At 33.2% G+C, this 18,039-nt stretch overlaps 1 protein-coding gene across 2 annotated transcripts in view; it reads left to right on the forward strand.

Annotated features, from left to right (window-relative positions):
* Positions 1 to 18,039, forward strand: part of LOC140054061 (glutamate receptor ionotropic, kainate 2-like) — a 67,447-nt gene that overhangs the window by 35,759 nt on the left and 13,649 nt on the right. For both annotated transcript variants that reach the window (XM_072098889.1, XM_072098888.1), the window contains exon 3: positions 9,903 to 10,061. In XM_072098889.1, coding sequence (XP_071954990.1) covers positions 9,903 to 10,061 — 159 coding nt within the window. The remainder of the gene's footprint in view (positions 1 to 9,902; positions 10,062 to 18,039) is intronic.

The raw sequence follows: 18,039 nt of genomic DNA on the forward strand, positions 1-18,039 counted from the left end.
AACAACGATCTAATGACATTCGCCCGATACGGATGGAATGTTGAAATGTTAACATAATACATGTTGTTAAACATGATAACATATACCTTTTAACAATATACAGTACTCCGAATGCAAAATGTTTACTGAGCAAGATTCAATTAGCAAGCAGTATACATACTTAAAACAACGTTAATAAGTTAGGTTGATATAAGAGGTCATGTCAATGACGGAACTCAGAGGTCGCTTTTGGCGCTGTTTGTTCATCTGCTGCTCCCCACTGCACTGATAAACTATGATATCATATACCCTATATCTGACATACATGACGCTAAAACGTAACCTAAATCAACTCTAAGGAGCAGTTTTATGTTGAGTGATACCAACTTTAGTTATAATTACTTGGTTTGTGATCTTGTTCTTAAAATACAAACTAGTACATTGTTTAAGCACGTGTCGCTATATTTACGTTTTGAATCTTATCTGATCAAGGTAATCTCCGACGACGATCTAGCATAAATGAAATTTATACTTTTATATTATCGATGTATTGGATTGTGTTGCATAATAACGAATACACGACCGATTGTATTTGAAGAAATCTTTACCGAGTCAATTTTTTAGGCCTACAATTTTAAACACCAAAACGAGACACATATCTTAAGTACGTTTTTTAAAATTCGTAAATTATGTTGAATATACGTGCACCGTGACTGTTACATTGTAATCATATTCTGAAACCAATTATGTGTATTGCGTGTGTATATATATAAAAAATAATCCATTTCGTATATTGAATGCCACTTAAAACGAAATTGTACATTTTATGAAAACGTGTATTATGTGCAAAGTAAAAGCACTTGAAAGCTATTAAGAAACAATCTCTTGTAGTAGCTACGGACTACTGAAGTTATAGCAGCAATATATAATATTAAAACACACTGACACTAACATCAAAATATTTTAAGACTTTTCTGCGTTGGAGTATTTGTGTCATGAAAACTGAATACAAAACGGTTATTAGGTTGTTTCATTTAATTAGAAATAAGGATTATTATCTAAATATATGATTTACAACCCACAAAATTGAAACGTTATCATTATTTGCCGTTGCCTTCACTAAAGTCCGTACGTGGACGCAACGCATTGATGTATAAACGCAGTTAGTTAAGCTTGGTTCCCACTAGGACGCAACGCAAGGACGTAAGCGCAACACAAGAGAGTAGGCCAATCACAAGCGAAAAATCGGATAATTTATCGGTTGTGATTGGTTAAATTGCTTACATATTTCTTATGTACATACAGCGCGGAGCGAACGGACGGGCGGTTTCCGCTCGGAATAGATACAGATTCGACGTGGGACAAGCTACGCGGTTTCCGCTTACCGTTACCGCTTGCCTGTGTAAAGGGTCTTTCACACCTGTTCCGGCACGGTTCCGGTCCGGCGAATCGAACATCAATGTTTCGTTTTCACGCGGCTATGCGCCAATCGATATGTGCGTAGCCGCGTGAAAACGAAACATTGGCGTTCGATTGGATTTTCCGGCGCCGGACCGGAACCGTGCCGGAACAGGTGTGAAAGACCCTTTAATTGGCCTTTACCATAACAACGTCTTAACACTACAACAGCGCGTGAACGCAATGCTACACTAATTGACTTTTTACAAAACATTAACATTCGCCAGAAGTTGAGAGATGTTAAGACAACATTTAACCAATGGATGTCACAAAGGAAGGAATGCAGACAAACTAACATTTGTGTCTTTGAATTATTTCACTGTCAAGAGTATACTTTTATGCTTTGGAGATAAATTATTAGACACATTACAAAATATTATAATAAATATTCCTGCTTAAAATATGTGACACTGATCGCTTAAAATTCTAACTTGACAGCGGAAGATCAGAGTATGTGCCAAGCAGTAAATTACCGTCACAATATAATGGATAAACAACCAATAAAAAGGATTTTGAATAAAAAATCTCATAATTCGCATATGGTCAATATTTATTTGACTGGACACACATCAAATGACCCCGATTGATGGCTTGTAATTTGAAGTGCGTGCAAATACTGATAATAAATTGATTGATCGATAGGTGTTTGGTATTTATTTCAGTTTTCTGAAAAGTTAACTTTTGGCCATGAAAAACCACCATAAGTTTTTTCATTCTTTTTTCATTTTTTTTTTGGTGATAATTGAAGATTTTTTGACAAAATATTCAACTATATATATTTATTATACTGAAAATAACTATCTTTATCGTAGAGAATAATTTGATAATAGTTGATGGTTTTACCAGAACATTGAACAAATTAGTTAGTAAAACAACGTATTTGAACTGTAACATTATTTAAATAACGTTATCACATATGGCAGCATTCGATTATTCTAAAAACCATTTTATAGTTATTTCATTAGCATGAACTCTGTTAGATGAATTTGAATACATTATGTTTTATGTTCTCGTTAAGTACGATGCAGAATCCACCAAGAATATTATAACTCGATTGAAAATATCAAAGTTTTAATTCATATAATGCTATGCCTTGTAACTTTAGAATATCGAAGTTGATATCATATTTAGTGTGGCATTTAAGTGTAAAACGAATACCGTCTAAGGATATACTTTATAATAACTTGTTTATTCTTCAAATTATGAGTTCACAAAATCTGTATAATATGGCACATTTAAATTATGTCAGCTGTAGTTTTGAATAAATAAAAACATTAAAAATGATGAATATTATTTAGTAACAAACAAAAGTAGTTTTTATTCAAGCCAAAGTCATGAAACCGGGCGACTCACTCCCGACATAAAATTAATCAGAGCAAAGTTATGTATGGAGGGCAATAGGTGCATTTACAAATTACAAAGTATATATTACTATGGATGATATATCTTCTGGAAACGAAGATTAGATGTCATCAAGTAATTTGTTAAAGCTTTGCTGTTTAATGTTAGCTAAAATACATGACTAGTAACACCACACATATTATTGATGACATGGGCGTCCAACCGATAATGAAAATAGTGACGTCTGTGAGATATCACGTTTGTTCCAACTTAGTACATTAGTAGCATACATTATTACATTAAACATACATGTGAAAATGTTGCTTAAAAATGTAACGGCAGTATTTCAGTTTAACTTGACTTTGCAAAATTCTAACAATTATTTTTGATAAACAGCAAACAGCTGTTGATTTTTGACAGAATTAAACAGCATTGCTTTTATTTTATTCAAATTATGACTATTTACGGAATTCCAAACGTTGAATCAATATTTATTCACGCAATATTGCAAGATAATATTATCGTGTATTGAAATTTTAGCATAGATTGTACAGAATTAATTAACAGAAGTTATTTTTATCGTAACTAATGCGTTGACCTTGAAATTTGAATTCCAGGTACTGTATACGGTTTATCGCAAATAGCGCGCGCGACGCGCATGATGGGAACGGTTTTAGGAGCAAACGTCACGACGCGTACGTACGTGATTTGTTGTTTGTACGTACGCGTCGTGACGTTTGCTCCTTAACCTTTCCATTTGCGATAAACCTTATACTTTATAGGCAAAGAAAATATCACATCCTAGATGTTAGACTTTTTATTCTGATTCTTTCCATTCTTATTCTTTATTGCCAAAAACATAACAAAACCTCCACAAAGTATAAGAGTCAGGAAACAACGGGTAACTATGGCAAAGAGTCAGTGTTCCCATCTTACCGAGTAGCACATTAAAATACAAATAATGTTTCAATAAAACTGTATCTAAAAATATCAACAATAAAAAATCTAAAAATCAATCATAAAACCTTCATTTCCTTCCCTGATAAAACACAACAGCTTACAGCACCCAGGGAACAACAATGAATAAACACTTTTTTTTTAAATTAAGCTGTTTAAACACAAAGTCAAAGAATATTTTAAGAATGTTTTATAATGTTTCTTTTTGTTTCTCTCTTATGAAATTGCGTTTACTTTTTTGTTTAAATAACTTTTTAAAGATGTCAATTTGTCTCAGTTAAATGTACATAAGGACTTAGATGGAAATAAGTTACACTGAAAATGTGAAACTTTATCTAATTATCCTTGGTTCATTTTGTTCTGTTTCCTTTGTTTGACACCTTCTGTTTTTTAGTACTTTTCTGGTGTTGTCTTTTGAATTTGATGTACTGTTTTTCGTCTATTTTATAATGTATGTTATGTATGAACCAAATAAATTCAATCAAAAAAAAAAAAAAATTCAATCAATCAAACAAATGTTTTCGGCTAATGAAATAACTATAAAATGGTTTTTAGAATAATCGAATGCTGCCATATGTAATAACGTTATTTAAATAATGTTACAGTTCAAATACGTTGTTTTACTAACTAATTTGTTCAAGGTTCTGATAAAACCATCAATTATTATCAAATTATTCTCTACAATACAGATAGTCATTTTCATTTTGTCAAAACATCTTCATTTGTAAAAAAAAAAAAACCAATTAAACAAAAAACGCAACTCTATACAAATTTATGTTTGACAGTAAAACTTCTATCTGTATGTTATGATTATTATTACTGTTATTTAAACCAGAAATGTAAATATGGTAAATTATATATTTTGCTGGTATTATACGTACGGAACTAATGCTTTCAAATAACATAATTAATACTGTCTACATAGTTTCTATTGCACACCACCGTATTTCAATTATTCTCGAAATATCTAGGCCTTGTGTACAGTATCTTGCAAATTCTGTAATATAGTGTGGCATATATATATATATCACATATATCATATTGTACAGTGGCCACATGTTATACGTATGGACACTGTTCTACATAATTTGCATATGTCACTACTGGACACGTGAAGTGAATTGGGTGGTATGGCGTGAGTAGTAGGCATAGTCTCGCCTAAAACAAAAAGTAGCTACACCCGAATCGTAATTAAACAAATTAACATCAGAAATTTGACGCACGCGTACTTATATTAGAACGCGCGTCAATGTCGCGTTGTCTTTCCTGGTTTCACTGATAGAAAGTGACAGTCATAATTTTCCAAATATTATTTAAAATCACTGTTTTTTTAGAATTTAAAAAATGTATGAAAGACTAGAATTTATTTGCATATACTGTATTGAATTATGTATAACTGCAATGGTTTATCTGTAGTCCATGGGAATATCCGTTTTAGCTGCGTCAACAAACATGGTTTCATTAAAAAAAACACAGGTTGCCCTTTTGATGAACAACAGCATGCTACTCCCTGAGGAGCCGTTTCAATTATTAACGTTTAATATAACTTGATTTTATTTCTCTAATTTATTCAATTTGGAAATTGTGAACACGAATAATTTATGTATGTAGACCCAAATGCTCCCGGGCTTTAGACGCGTTGATTGTGATCTATTTGGCAGTCTAGTGCTCAATATAGATAAACGCATTTTGCGTAATGTTTCCACGGTGCGTTTGGAGCAAAACCCATCAACCTGACTGGATCACACACAAGTTCCATACCAGTAATCAGTGCTTTGTACAGTAAACCAACATTTCGGATTTAATATCTAAAACGTTCTTGAATTATGTTGAAGGGTGGATCACCCGTGAAATTCATTAAGAAATGTTTACGTGGATACAAAACGCGATTAAAGTATTAGGCGATGCTTTCTTCTACTACAAAGTCCTTATATGGTGCTTGTTTGTGTAGAGCAGATCATAGAGTGCAGATGCGTACATTGATAATAAACGATATACCTTTAAGAGTTTAGTGGCAATCGAAAATATTTTAAAATAATGACTAGTGAAGAAGTACTTATAATTGTATAATGTCGAAATGGAAACGCTTACACATGATGTGTAGTTACTGTAGGGTTTATTGAGTCAATTTAATGACATTATTTGCCACTACTATGGTATCTGTAGTTACAAATCAAGATATTACAATTATCCACCATGAAAAGTACTGCAGTGCATGGTACGTCGGATGTTGATATAACAGACTTTATATGAAAATGTAAAACAGTCGTTACTGTAACTAAGTTTGGCAGTTAGTCTTTGAGTAGACACTTAAATAACCAGGTGTATCACCACATTCATAGACAAACTACAGCGATCAACAAGCTATTTAACTTGAAGCCCACGTAAAAAACAGTTGCTTCTAATTATGATGAGCATAGAGGGTACTAAAAACAGTTACTATATGCTAACTGGTATCCACTGTGGGTTGGTGGGTATGCACCACGTGACCCTGTTAAGATACTGACGAACAGACGGATTTCATAATTGGAAATTATAATTCCATGTTGTAATGTCATTTGTAGCTCTACCCTTATAATTGATTCATCAGTGATACACAAGTCACACAGTTTACGCGCGCGTGCTAAACCCGTTCTATTATTATCAGTGTTTGAACGCGCAAAGTAAACATCTCTTGATAGTGACATTAACGATGCTTTAGCAAAGTGGCTATGATTGTTCAGAGAATTCAATACTTCAAGATGTTAAAGTTTCTTTTCACTTGTATTATGTAACTTTTAGCTTACAGGACAAACATAACATAATTGCTTTTGGTTTAATCTATAGATTATACTTCAATGAATCATTCACTATATTAACATCAACATACGCATGAAATAACATATTATACTATAACTCATTTTGTATTTTAAAATTAAACTAAACTTAATCGAGAGTTAGAAAAATGTCCATTATTCACGCAAGTAAGTGCAATTACAAACTGTACAATTGATGTTTAGTTTTATTCCATTTTTTAATAGCAACATTACCTCTTTTGCTTTTTTAATTTATTTCTCTAATATATTTCTAAAATACAATCAAACAATAGAAGCCTTTTATGATTACAAATATATAGGTATAACCTATGAGAGAAGGAGCATTAAAGGACTTTATCGAGCAATGTACCAGAGTGTACGTTAAGTGCCAAGTTTGAAGCCAGTATCACCGGCAGCTTATTTATCGTTTTAGTATCTCTCTATAGAGACAACGGATGGATCAGAGAGAACCCTGACTGATAGACAAACATGAAATTGCAACAAACAAAAACAACGAATATTTAAACAAATTAACGATTTTTTAAAGGATTAAGTTGAACAACGCAAATTGCATTCGTTTAACTTCATATTCTAAATTTTTCCCTATCTACCATAGTCATATTACATAGTACTGTTTCATAACGACCACATATAGCTACTGAATGACTAACACTATTTAGTTTTATGTTAAATTGTTTAAATTGCTTCTAATTAAATGGCAATAACATTCGAAATGAAATACACACAAATATTAAGAATGTTGTTGACTTCAATGGCAAATACCCGGAAGGGTTTAAAGTACGAATTATAACTATTGTATACGATTATTTCTAATTTTTGATAATTCTTGTAGCATAATCAAATTTTAATTTGTTTCTTATTACTCGTCATTGAAAGATAATCTGTATACGGTAATATACAAAGTACTTTAGAACGTAGTGGGCGCTACCCAGCAGTAAGGCTGCAACAACTTACTTCGTGATTTAAAATAGGATTATTTTATTTTATTAAATGAAATATCAGAATAGAATAGTAGAATTGTTTATACGTTTACTTACTTATTAATGTATTCATAAAAAACACGTAATGTGGGAAGATAAACAACGTTATGACAATACAATAAAAAGGTGTGAAACAAATTAAAATTTGATTATGCTACAAGAATTATCAAAAATGAGAAATGATCGTATACAAAAGTTATAAAAAAAATCGCTGATGTTATGCATTTTTTATTTGTTAAAGTCTTATTATAATAATGCCATAGGATGATATGTATTGTAAAATGTGTACTATGCCATGACTGTTTCATTATGATCATATTGTCAGTGCTTTTAGTGGGTTTGTATGTTTGACATTTATTGTTATTTAATGTTTCAGTTTTGTCATATTGATCATAAAATAACGAACGAGATAATGTAGCTCATATCTAACAATCATTAAATTGTTATCACTGTGGCGAAAATTGATGCAGCTTTCAGCAATGTATCACTTTTTCCGTTATAACATATCGTTTATTTGATGAGGATAAATTGCGGGCACGTGACATCATAAATGCTAACTTCGGTCACCCACTTGTATAAATCTTTGTGCGCGCAAGATTCGCGTACCATCGCGTCGCGTACCATTGCGTAAGATTCGCGTACTATCGCGTAAGATTCGCTTACCATCGCGTAGAAGTCGCGTACCATCGCGTAAAATTCGTGTACCGTCGCATAAGATTCGCATACTACGGTATCGCATAAGATTCGCGTAAGATTCGCTAACCATCGCGTAAATATGTGTGCAATTTGACTTTACAGTGACCACCACTAATAAGTAATGGTGTCATTTGAAACAAGCTTAGATATTTCAAGGGTGTCAATGCAGTCATGTTTCTTAGAAATTGTCCAAAACTAAACGCATCAAAATGTCCAAAAGCCAAACTATCAATCTGTCAAGAAGCGTAGATTTATTGATAAACACATAGAAATGCTTTTAAAACTAGTAGTTATTGCTGGTTTTAATCTTACATCTATTATTCATGCGTTTTAAAAAATGGCATGAAGTTTTTAAAAAGTAAATTTTATACGCATTTTTCTGTTTGGTGATTATAGTTTGAATCATATGGATGGTGTACTGGAAATTATTTCTGGCTTCCAATCATCACAGGGGGATGGATTCACATCGCGGCATGCTTACAGCTAACAAACAAAGGGTACATTAATTAGTAGAAATTTCTGATGATATCATATGCCATTATAACATAAGTTTATGAACTAAACCTCTGCCTACACTTTCAAATTTTATGTGACAAAATATGTGATGTGCCCATATGGACATGGTGATCATATCACTACCATATTTTGGTATAGTTTGGTAGTGTAGACAGAGCTTAAAGATTGGTTCTACTAGAACGCAACACGAATGCGTTTACGCGCAACGCAAGAACTTCACCAATCATAAAGCTACGCGACAGCTTAAAAAACTATCGCTTGTGATTGGTCAAATAACTTGTGGGAGCTAAGCTTTCATAATTGAAACGTTTTAAAATCATCGAGTACTGTTATGTGAAAATATTCAGCAACAGCATGATGATGAATGTTGCTTTGATAAGTGGAAATATGTTGCTTTAGCCAGTTCATGGTGAAAGCTAGTCATTATGAAAATATTTTGATTTAAAACAATCTGTGCATTTTAACAAAAGCAATGATTATGCGAAGAAATATATACAATGCGAAAATATCTGATATCATCAGTAATGCAGCAGATATGTAATTGTTATATACAGACACAATGCATGTTATGCATCACAATTTAACAATGTTATTAGGCCGACTCATATCATGTCGTACAATGTTGATACACTCATAATTATATATGTTTTAGTCATAGTCATAAGTATCTTTATGTTGTCAATTAAAAAGAATTAACAAAAATGTTTATTGAAAACTGGCATATCATATATATAACTAAAACAGTAAAAAAACACAGACAAATTGCACACAGATAAGCACAAAGCCAACTCTCTGATAAAAACTGGCTAAATTATTAAAAATTACTTATAATAATTATTTAATATTGCACATTTATGATAACTAAAATAAGTTTATATATCAAGAGTATACATTGTAACTTAAAACATAAAAATGCACTCTCTTATAGGCCATCCCTATGGATGATGATAAATAATGACTTTAATTAAAATGAACTATTATATTATCAGGATGTAGGCCTAAACTTAGTGTTTAAAAAAGATAATAACAACATACGTCACAGCTATTGAGATTAGTTACTTTGGTTGGTATGGAACCAACTTACCCGTGAGTTTGTAAAAAGATTCATTGTCAATTGTCATAATGACAACAACAATAATATGTATTATCTTTTGTTTAGGTGGACTATTCACAGGAGGAAGTGATATAAGTGTTGAAGAAAGAGCTTTCAGATTTGCAATAAATGAAACATCAATGGGCAACACATTCTGGTTTGATCTTCAACCGGAGATTATGTATATAGACAATTTAGAAGATAGCTTTGAATGTGCACAAAAAGGTAAGTGCAGCATGTATATGCTATGATTTCTACTAAAGAGTCTTTCACACCTGTTCTGACACGCTTCCGGTCTGGCGCCGGAAAATCAAATCGAACAATATTTCGTTTTCACGACTAGACGCTCTATGTGCCAATCGATATGCGCGTAGCCGCACGGCGAATAAGTTTGGTTTGGTGACATTGACATAACTACGAACTTACTATACTGTGTTTGGAGAATGTATCACTACATTAGTGTAGATAGTTAACAACTTACTATACTGTGTTTGGATAATGTATCACTAGATAGTTAACAACTTAAATATATTTCTCTTTTCTGGGTACCTAGTTCTGTATTTCGTATGGCCCTCAGGACGAATAACAATTAACTAGCTACAAGCTCTCGACCGGGTTATCATTTTTCCTCGAATATATTTAGTACAAATATCTTTGATGATCAGTAATTGCCAATAACGCAAGACAAATGTGAGATATCTGACATGTTAGCAGACATTATTGAGATCAATCAACGGTACGGTACGCTACTGATCAATGAGTATTATTATAAGCAAATAAAAACTGATTCAAAATATCAATTAAGTAGTGACTTATTTGGACAAGATAATTAAATCAACCGACGAATGGAATTTGCCAATATAGCTAGTTTTAAGCCGATGTTACTGCGGTAAATCCCTTTTTACAGCGTACCGTACGATTATACCGTAACGTAAAAGCCTATGATCACTATTTGCATTATTTATTTGGTCTTTTTAAAAATGTACATAAAAAAATGAATTGGGGAGTTCAGAGTCTAGATCACTGTGGCACAACTCGCTTGCGTCTACGTCCTTGCGTTGCGTACCAGTGGGAACCAAGCTTAAACACTCGGTAATGTCGTGTTTATATGTTCATAATTTGACAGACATTATAGTACTGTATAGTTTTAAACTTATGACCGTTGTTACGTAATGTAGTATAGTATGTGATTTATTGTATTAATCTTGAGTTAGGCCTACTATTTATAAAACGTGTATTTTATAGTTTTTACATCGTGTTATCCGATACATCAGTGTATAGAATAATACAACATTTAAGGAAGCACTAATTATGACAAAATTGTCATCTTTTTCGACATACCTTTTTTTTGTCCAATCTTTTTCAAATTGCTTGAATCATTTGACATTATCGTGACAACATATATAAACATTAATGTGAGTTACGGAACATAAAACATTCACTTTTTAGTAAATTAAAATGTCACCTTGACACTCATTATTGTTATTCGCATACTTTAAAATGAGTTTCATCTTCAAAGCAATACAGATGATGAGTTTCATCTTTAAAGCAATACAGATGATCTTCATTCAAATAATGAATTAAAGAATCCTTTTAAATCATTTATCTCGTCACAAGCAAGAATCTGCATACATTATCGATTGATTACCATCAGTCGATGAAACTTACTTATTCTATTATAACTGAATAAAGAATATGGAAAGAAAACTGTGGCTTCTTCTCTGTCTACACTATCGAACTAGTTTGACAAAAAAAATGTGATGTGACCAAATATGGTAGTGATATGCTTAAAAATGGTAGTGATATGACATCATCGTGTCCATATATGGGCACGTGACATTTTTTTGTCTTACAAAGTTTGATAGACAGAGCTTCAGAACATCAAACGTACATCTTGTTTAACTTTATTTATTATTATTTATACGCCCACCTATGTTGTAATTTATGTTCGTTCTTTTTAATGTAATAAACATGATTTTTTAAATACTTTGCATCATAACAACTTAACTTGGAAACAAAGGTATTATCACCTCATATCCACACTGTAACCATGTATTGTTATTTTAATCATGTATTATCATTTGACTTAAAATTGAAAAGTAAAAATTATGATTTGGAATAAAGTTAAGTGAAAACTTCAGCTAAGTAACTTAAAATGATTAAATTCATTAGAAACGTACAGCACTCAACAACAACAATATAATATTCTATTCGTTGTTACAGTAATCAACAATCACTGATTATGGTTTCATTAATTATTCATAAACTGATGCTAATTAAATAAAAGCACATCTGCTTAATATATTTTGTTTGTACTTGGTCCATAATATTTCCAATTAAAAAATAACGTTATTTCCATCTCTTGTTTCGAAAACTTTTTTTTCCAACAATCTATAAACTTTTAAGCAACATCAATAATTACAGAGTGAAATTCAATGCATTATAGTCTAGATCGGTGTCAGAATGTTAAGGTCCGAGTCCCAAAGCGACAAGAAATTCATTAGTCGAATTTATATTATCACTACGAACTCACGCAAAGCATACTAAGTAGACTTAAGCAAGTATGTATAGGCCTCTATACTGAATTAAGTAATTCACTTTGCACAGTCCGTAGCAAGATCAAATATGAGAATTTGATTTGATTTAGTAACAAACACAGTGACACACTGATCACACTGTCGGACAGACTTTATCAAATGTTGCCAAATGTGTGCATATTATTTTTTCCTGAAGAAAATTATACATTATCATAACTTGATATGATAAGGTCCGACGCGATGGCAAAAAGTCCGACGCGATGGTGAAGGGTCTGACGCGATGGTGAAAGGTTTGACGCGATGGCAAAAGGTTCGACGCGATGGCAGAAGGTTTGACGCGATGGCAAAAGGTTCGACGCGACAGCGAATACAACATTCGTAATATGGTGGGTATGATCATGTAGCTATGATATAATGTGTTTGCATAATCAATATAATATATTCATAGCAACTACTCAACATCATCCCTTAATCGTTACGTATCGGAAATCTTAATCTCTTGCATTTTATCGTCTCACTTGAGGTCTGAAGGTGCATGTCTGCCAATGCAACTACGGGGAGTCATTTACAGAGAGACAGTCACGTCGCTCGTTACACAAAATACAGAATAATTAGCTGTAAAATTGGAGACAGGTGGCTAAGAGATCAAATTAATGTCAAACATAAAAATGGTTACATAACAGTATTTTATGAACCTGATTCTCTGTAATGTTCTCAACATTATGTGGTAGAAAGCACTGTCAAATAACAAACGAACGTAATGTTTATATATTTATATTTTATACATAGAGTAAAGATTACTCCATGCTTTTGTATCAAAATAATGTGCGTTCAGTCACTCGAATCTTTGCTGTAAATCCATATATATGGTATTATGTGTTCAGTATCATAGGCAGATTATGTAATACAGTGTCATACGTATCACATGTTATGGCTAGTGTTGCTTTGATGGTATATGACACTATATTACTGCATTGGATAAATTTTAGATACAGCGACTGAAAATCAGCTAAAATATGAACAATTGATTAGAGTATTGCCCTTTTGTTCAAAAGTCTTTTGTGATTCAAAGTTTTTCGCAGAGATATTTACTGTTTTCTCGAAAACATTGTTGTCATTTATGTAAACATTTATTAAAAAAACCGGCATTCGACAGTGCCCGAAACATACCGAAATAAACAATATAATCTTATCAATATAAAAAAATGAATTTAGTTTTAGCCTATAGTTCGTGGTAAGTTGCTATGGTAATCGTTGAGAGTAAGATTTGTTTTGCTAGCCTCGGGTTACGTCAACATGACGTAATGAATGAACGTTGTAATTGATGGACTCAGCCAAAAGCCATGCAATATCAATTCGCGTAAAATGAAATAAAATAATGATACTTGATTTCAGGCGAATTAAGCAGAGTGGGTAAATTGATTTTTATATTGAGGGCGCTATTTTACAATTGCATTTTTAAAGGGGGGTTCCGGGTTTAAAATGAATAGTAAAAAATGTAAAATATATTTGTTTGTCTCTTGAACGGTAAAAGTTTCAATTTATATAAGCGCCCAGTGAAGCAGAACGAAGGCTGTGAAATGAGGCCAGATTACAAGTGCAGCTACGGCAAAATCACACTGTGGTTACAGAATACGAAATTCGTGAAATGGTCAATCTTCCGACGACTCGTTATCATTAACCATATCAATTACTTTTGTAAAATTATACTTATCTTATGTAATTTTAGTCGGTCTTCCCATTTATAAAATCAATTTTCTATGAAAATCCATCAAAACAGTGAAAAATTAGATAAGTTTGCACTTTACGTTTGCCGATTTTCGCACTGACTTAGGGAAAGCCTTCAAAATCAATGAAGCGTAACGTATACAATCCTGCACCACCTGATGAGCGAGGAGAGCGAGATGACGATGGTGACTACTTCTTCGCATGCAGCTAAAGTAAAATGACGTCACCTTAAAGCGTGTCGTCACAGAGTCTCATGCATATGCAAAAGAATGTTTTCTCTCTGCTTCTTGATTGCGCGATGATGATTTTACAAATGTTTTCAATAATTCCGATATTGTTCCTGATAACAAAGAAGCAGATGAAATATAGTTTTTTATTTGACCCATTTGGCTTAGATGCCTAGCTAGGCCTAGGCTAGAAAGACTTTCTATGATACTAGTACTACCTCCTCACTAGCGGCTTAACTAACGTAAAATACAGTTTAGAGTAGTACCCACTACTATCACTTATCAGGCCTCCATATCCTCATTCATCGTTCCGCGAGGCATCGTGCAGATGTACACTAACCCAGCATACTAGCTACACTTCCCACCCACCCCTAGCTCTAGCTAGGTATGCACGTGCGCTGCCACCTAGGCCTAGCCTATTTCGGGTCTCATGTCTTGCAGCATTTGAAAATACTGTACATACTAATATTAATAATACTCAGCTGTACATTATTATTATTTTGTATTCGCACTGGAAGTATCTAGGCGTTAAATTCAATATATTATTTATTATCCTCAGCAGTGAAAACAAATATATTTTGTTGTATATGCCATACTGATTTTAATTGTCAAAAACATGATCGTCAGTCGATGATGGGCTCGGGAGTTTCGATAAATCTCGCGTCGCGTGTGTGGGGTGGGTACGTGTGGTGGAAAACACTCTCAGCAAGTTTGCTTCATTAATATGCATGAGACTCTGTGACGACACACTTTAACGTGACGTCATTTTACTTTAGCTGCATGCGAAGAAGTAGTCACCGATGACGATACACGTGCTCTCTCTGCCCATGCCTGGCATCGTCACGTGATAAGCAGATACAGTATACAATACCAAACTGGTCGGGTCGAGTATACCCCGTCTATATCACAACATGAACGATGTACAGTATTTGATTGAAGGTCGACTCAACCTACCGGAATGGTATAGATAATATAGCTCGAATGAGAGAGTTGGAATATTTGTAAACATAAGTACAGTATTGCTAATTTTAACAAGTGTAGCCTATATAGTAAAAGGCCTGGTAGTATCAATTCGCATAGGGTCTACTACACTAGCTAGCTCAATTTTTAACTGGGCCGGATCGGCTAGGCTAGGCTAGCTAGGTCTCCTTCCTACTACCGGTCTACTTGCTTGATGCAGTATCCGCTTTTTTGGAGAGTAAACTAACTAGGCCTACTTATTAGATGTGCGGACGGCGATCGGACCTTGTTTTGCCTCATTATTTACAGCCGATTTTTGTAGAACGTTTTAGGTTTAGGCCTAGATTGTTTAGGAGTTTGGTTGATAGGATGGGTTTGGAATCCACTGAGTTTTGTTATTTATGGGCCAATCGTTTAGTAATAGGCTAGCTAGGCCCATGAATGATGGCCCCAATGCAATATTTTAACGTAGCCATCGTGGCATGGAATCCCTAGTCAGAATTGGCTCTCACCCCGGCATGAATAAAATGATTTAGGCTAGGCCTAGCCTACTAGTACGTGAAGCCGATATACGATCTGTACTATTAATTCGAGGTATAAAAATAGTATAATTTATGACTCCGTAATCTGTACTAAATTTTGTATTTCATTAAATGTCAAATAAATATATGCTACTACTGTTATTATTACACTTTAGGCCTAGCTTAGCAAATCTACAAAAAAATGTATTTCACAATGATCGGGTGGTCATCGTTTGACAGAGGAGAGAGAACATAACGTACAAGCTTGACGTCGCGAGTTTGGAATCCACTGATGACGTGATTTTGTGAATATCTCATGAATATTAATGAGCTTCCCTAAGCTGCTGAAAAACAGACTTTCCATGAATTTACCCTAAAATGTATATGAAATTTAATTTTTTTAATTTCTCGTTATTACTTCTTCATTCTGACATGTCTATATTGTTATAATATTTTTTATTTAATAAATAAACGATATTTAAAAGCAATTTTAAACCCAGAATCCCCCTTTAAGAACAAATCCCCACTTTTTCCCATTTTAATAAGGTTCTTTGTTCCATACACATTGTATACAATGTACTGGGTTTTAACTTATTTGAAAAAAGGGGGTCGGAGTGTTCTTTGCCAAGTAGGCCTATATAATAAGCTTACCACTATAGTGTATTTCCTTACACGTTTAAATAAATAGCTACATCACTACGTTATTCTGAACATTTAACCCTATCCAAAACGACTATATTTTTTTCAAATGCTATATAATTATATTCAAATGTTTAATGAATGAGGTACTGGGAATTTAATAGATTTGACATTATAGACATGTATTGATATGCGCATAATTTTATTGATTTTAGAAATACATTTTGCAAGATAATGATGTTACCTTGGATTAATTATACTTGTTGCCGCGTTGATAATTACAAAATTGCTCGATTATCCTAATAAAAGAACTGTAATTATAGATTTCTATCTCATTATTATAAACGTGAAAATAAGTATCACGTTTGGATGTAAATTATGATCATACTTAAGTTTGGTTGCCACTGAATTGCTGCGCAAGGACGTAAGTGCAACGAAAGTAATTTGACCAGTCACGACACTGGATCACCCGAACTGACTTGTGATTGGTCAACTCCATTGCACGTTCGTCACTGAGTTGCGTGCTCTAATTTGACCAATCACGACGCAATGCCAAACCCCTCAAACTGGCTTGTGATTGGTCAACGCCGTTGTGCGTTCGCCACTGCGTTGCGTCCTAGTGCTTAAACTGCTGAAAGAAGAAGGGAGACAATTTTCAATTGGTCATCACCATGAATCATGATGCAATTTGCGAATCGAGTCATCGAACATGAGTAAAGGTAACATTAATGTCATTATCTGCTGGAAGGCTCTAGTTATTTGAGAATGAAAGTCAACTAAGCTCATTGAACCTAATAACCTTTGTTTAATTAGCCATTACGACATCAAGAACCAACAAGCATTCCTGATTGGCTACCATTATTGTGTATTTCATTTCTCTTGGTATTTGCCATTAATTTCCCACGTGGCGTATTTGTGTTAGGTACTTAAAATTGTCCATTTAAACATAGACGGAAGTGATATTCCTCTCGTGATGATAGTAGGCCTAAGTAAATAATAAATACTTTTCAGTTACTTGCTTCTAACCACGCTTAACAGTAGCACTGAGTTTTCTTTTTTCAATAAATCGAAGAAAAGTACAAATACAAAGTATAGCACTTCCTACTATGACGTTTTGCAAACCTTTAGTCTACTTGAAAAATGAAATTTCTTAATTATTTCTTCACACTTTATTTAATTTGTTAAAACCATTTCGATTTTTTTTTTATGATTCGTGTGAATCTTTATTCAGATGTGTTTTATTTATTTTACAGTACTTGTCTCTCCTAAGGGAGGTGAATAAATTTGAATTTGATTTTAATTAAACTTTACTTAACAGTGTTCTTACGACTATAGGCCTAAATAACAGATTAACTCGAAAGAAACCATAGATTAGACAGATATTTATGAAGGTACTAGTTGCAAGACTAGACTATAAAAAATAAACAATGTTGTTTGCTGATGCAGCAGCAATAGTGATAGTAAGTTAAAGAGAACAAAAAGTGTTTTAAAGATGTTAAATGTTACTGTTTTATACTTTTACACTTTTTTCCATATTTTAGTCTGTTTATGTATCTTTTAATCGGATTTGCTGATAACCGACATTTCTTTG

The sequence above is a fragment of the Antedon mediterranea genome, chromosome 7 (assembly GCF_964355755.1).
Source record: "Antedon mediterranea chromosome 7, ecAntMedi1.1, whole genome shotgun sequence".
Taxonomy (NCBI): Eukaryota; Metazoa; Echinodermata; class Crinoidea; order Comatulida; family Antedonidae; genus Antedon; species Antedon mediterranea.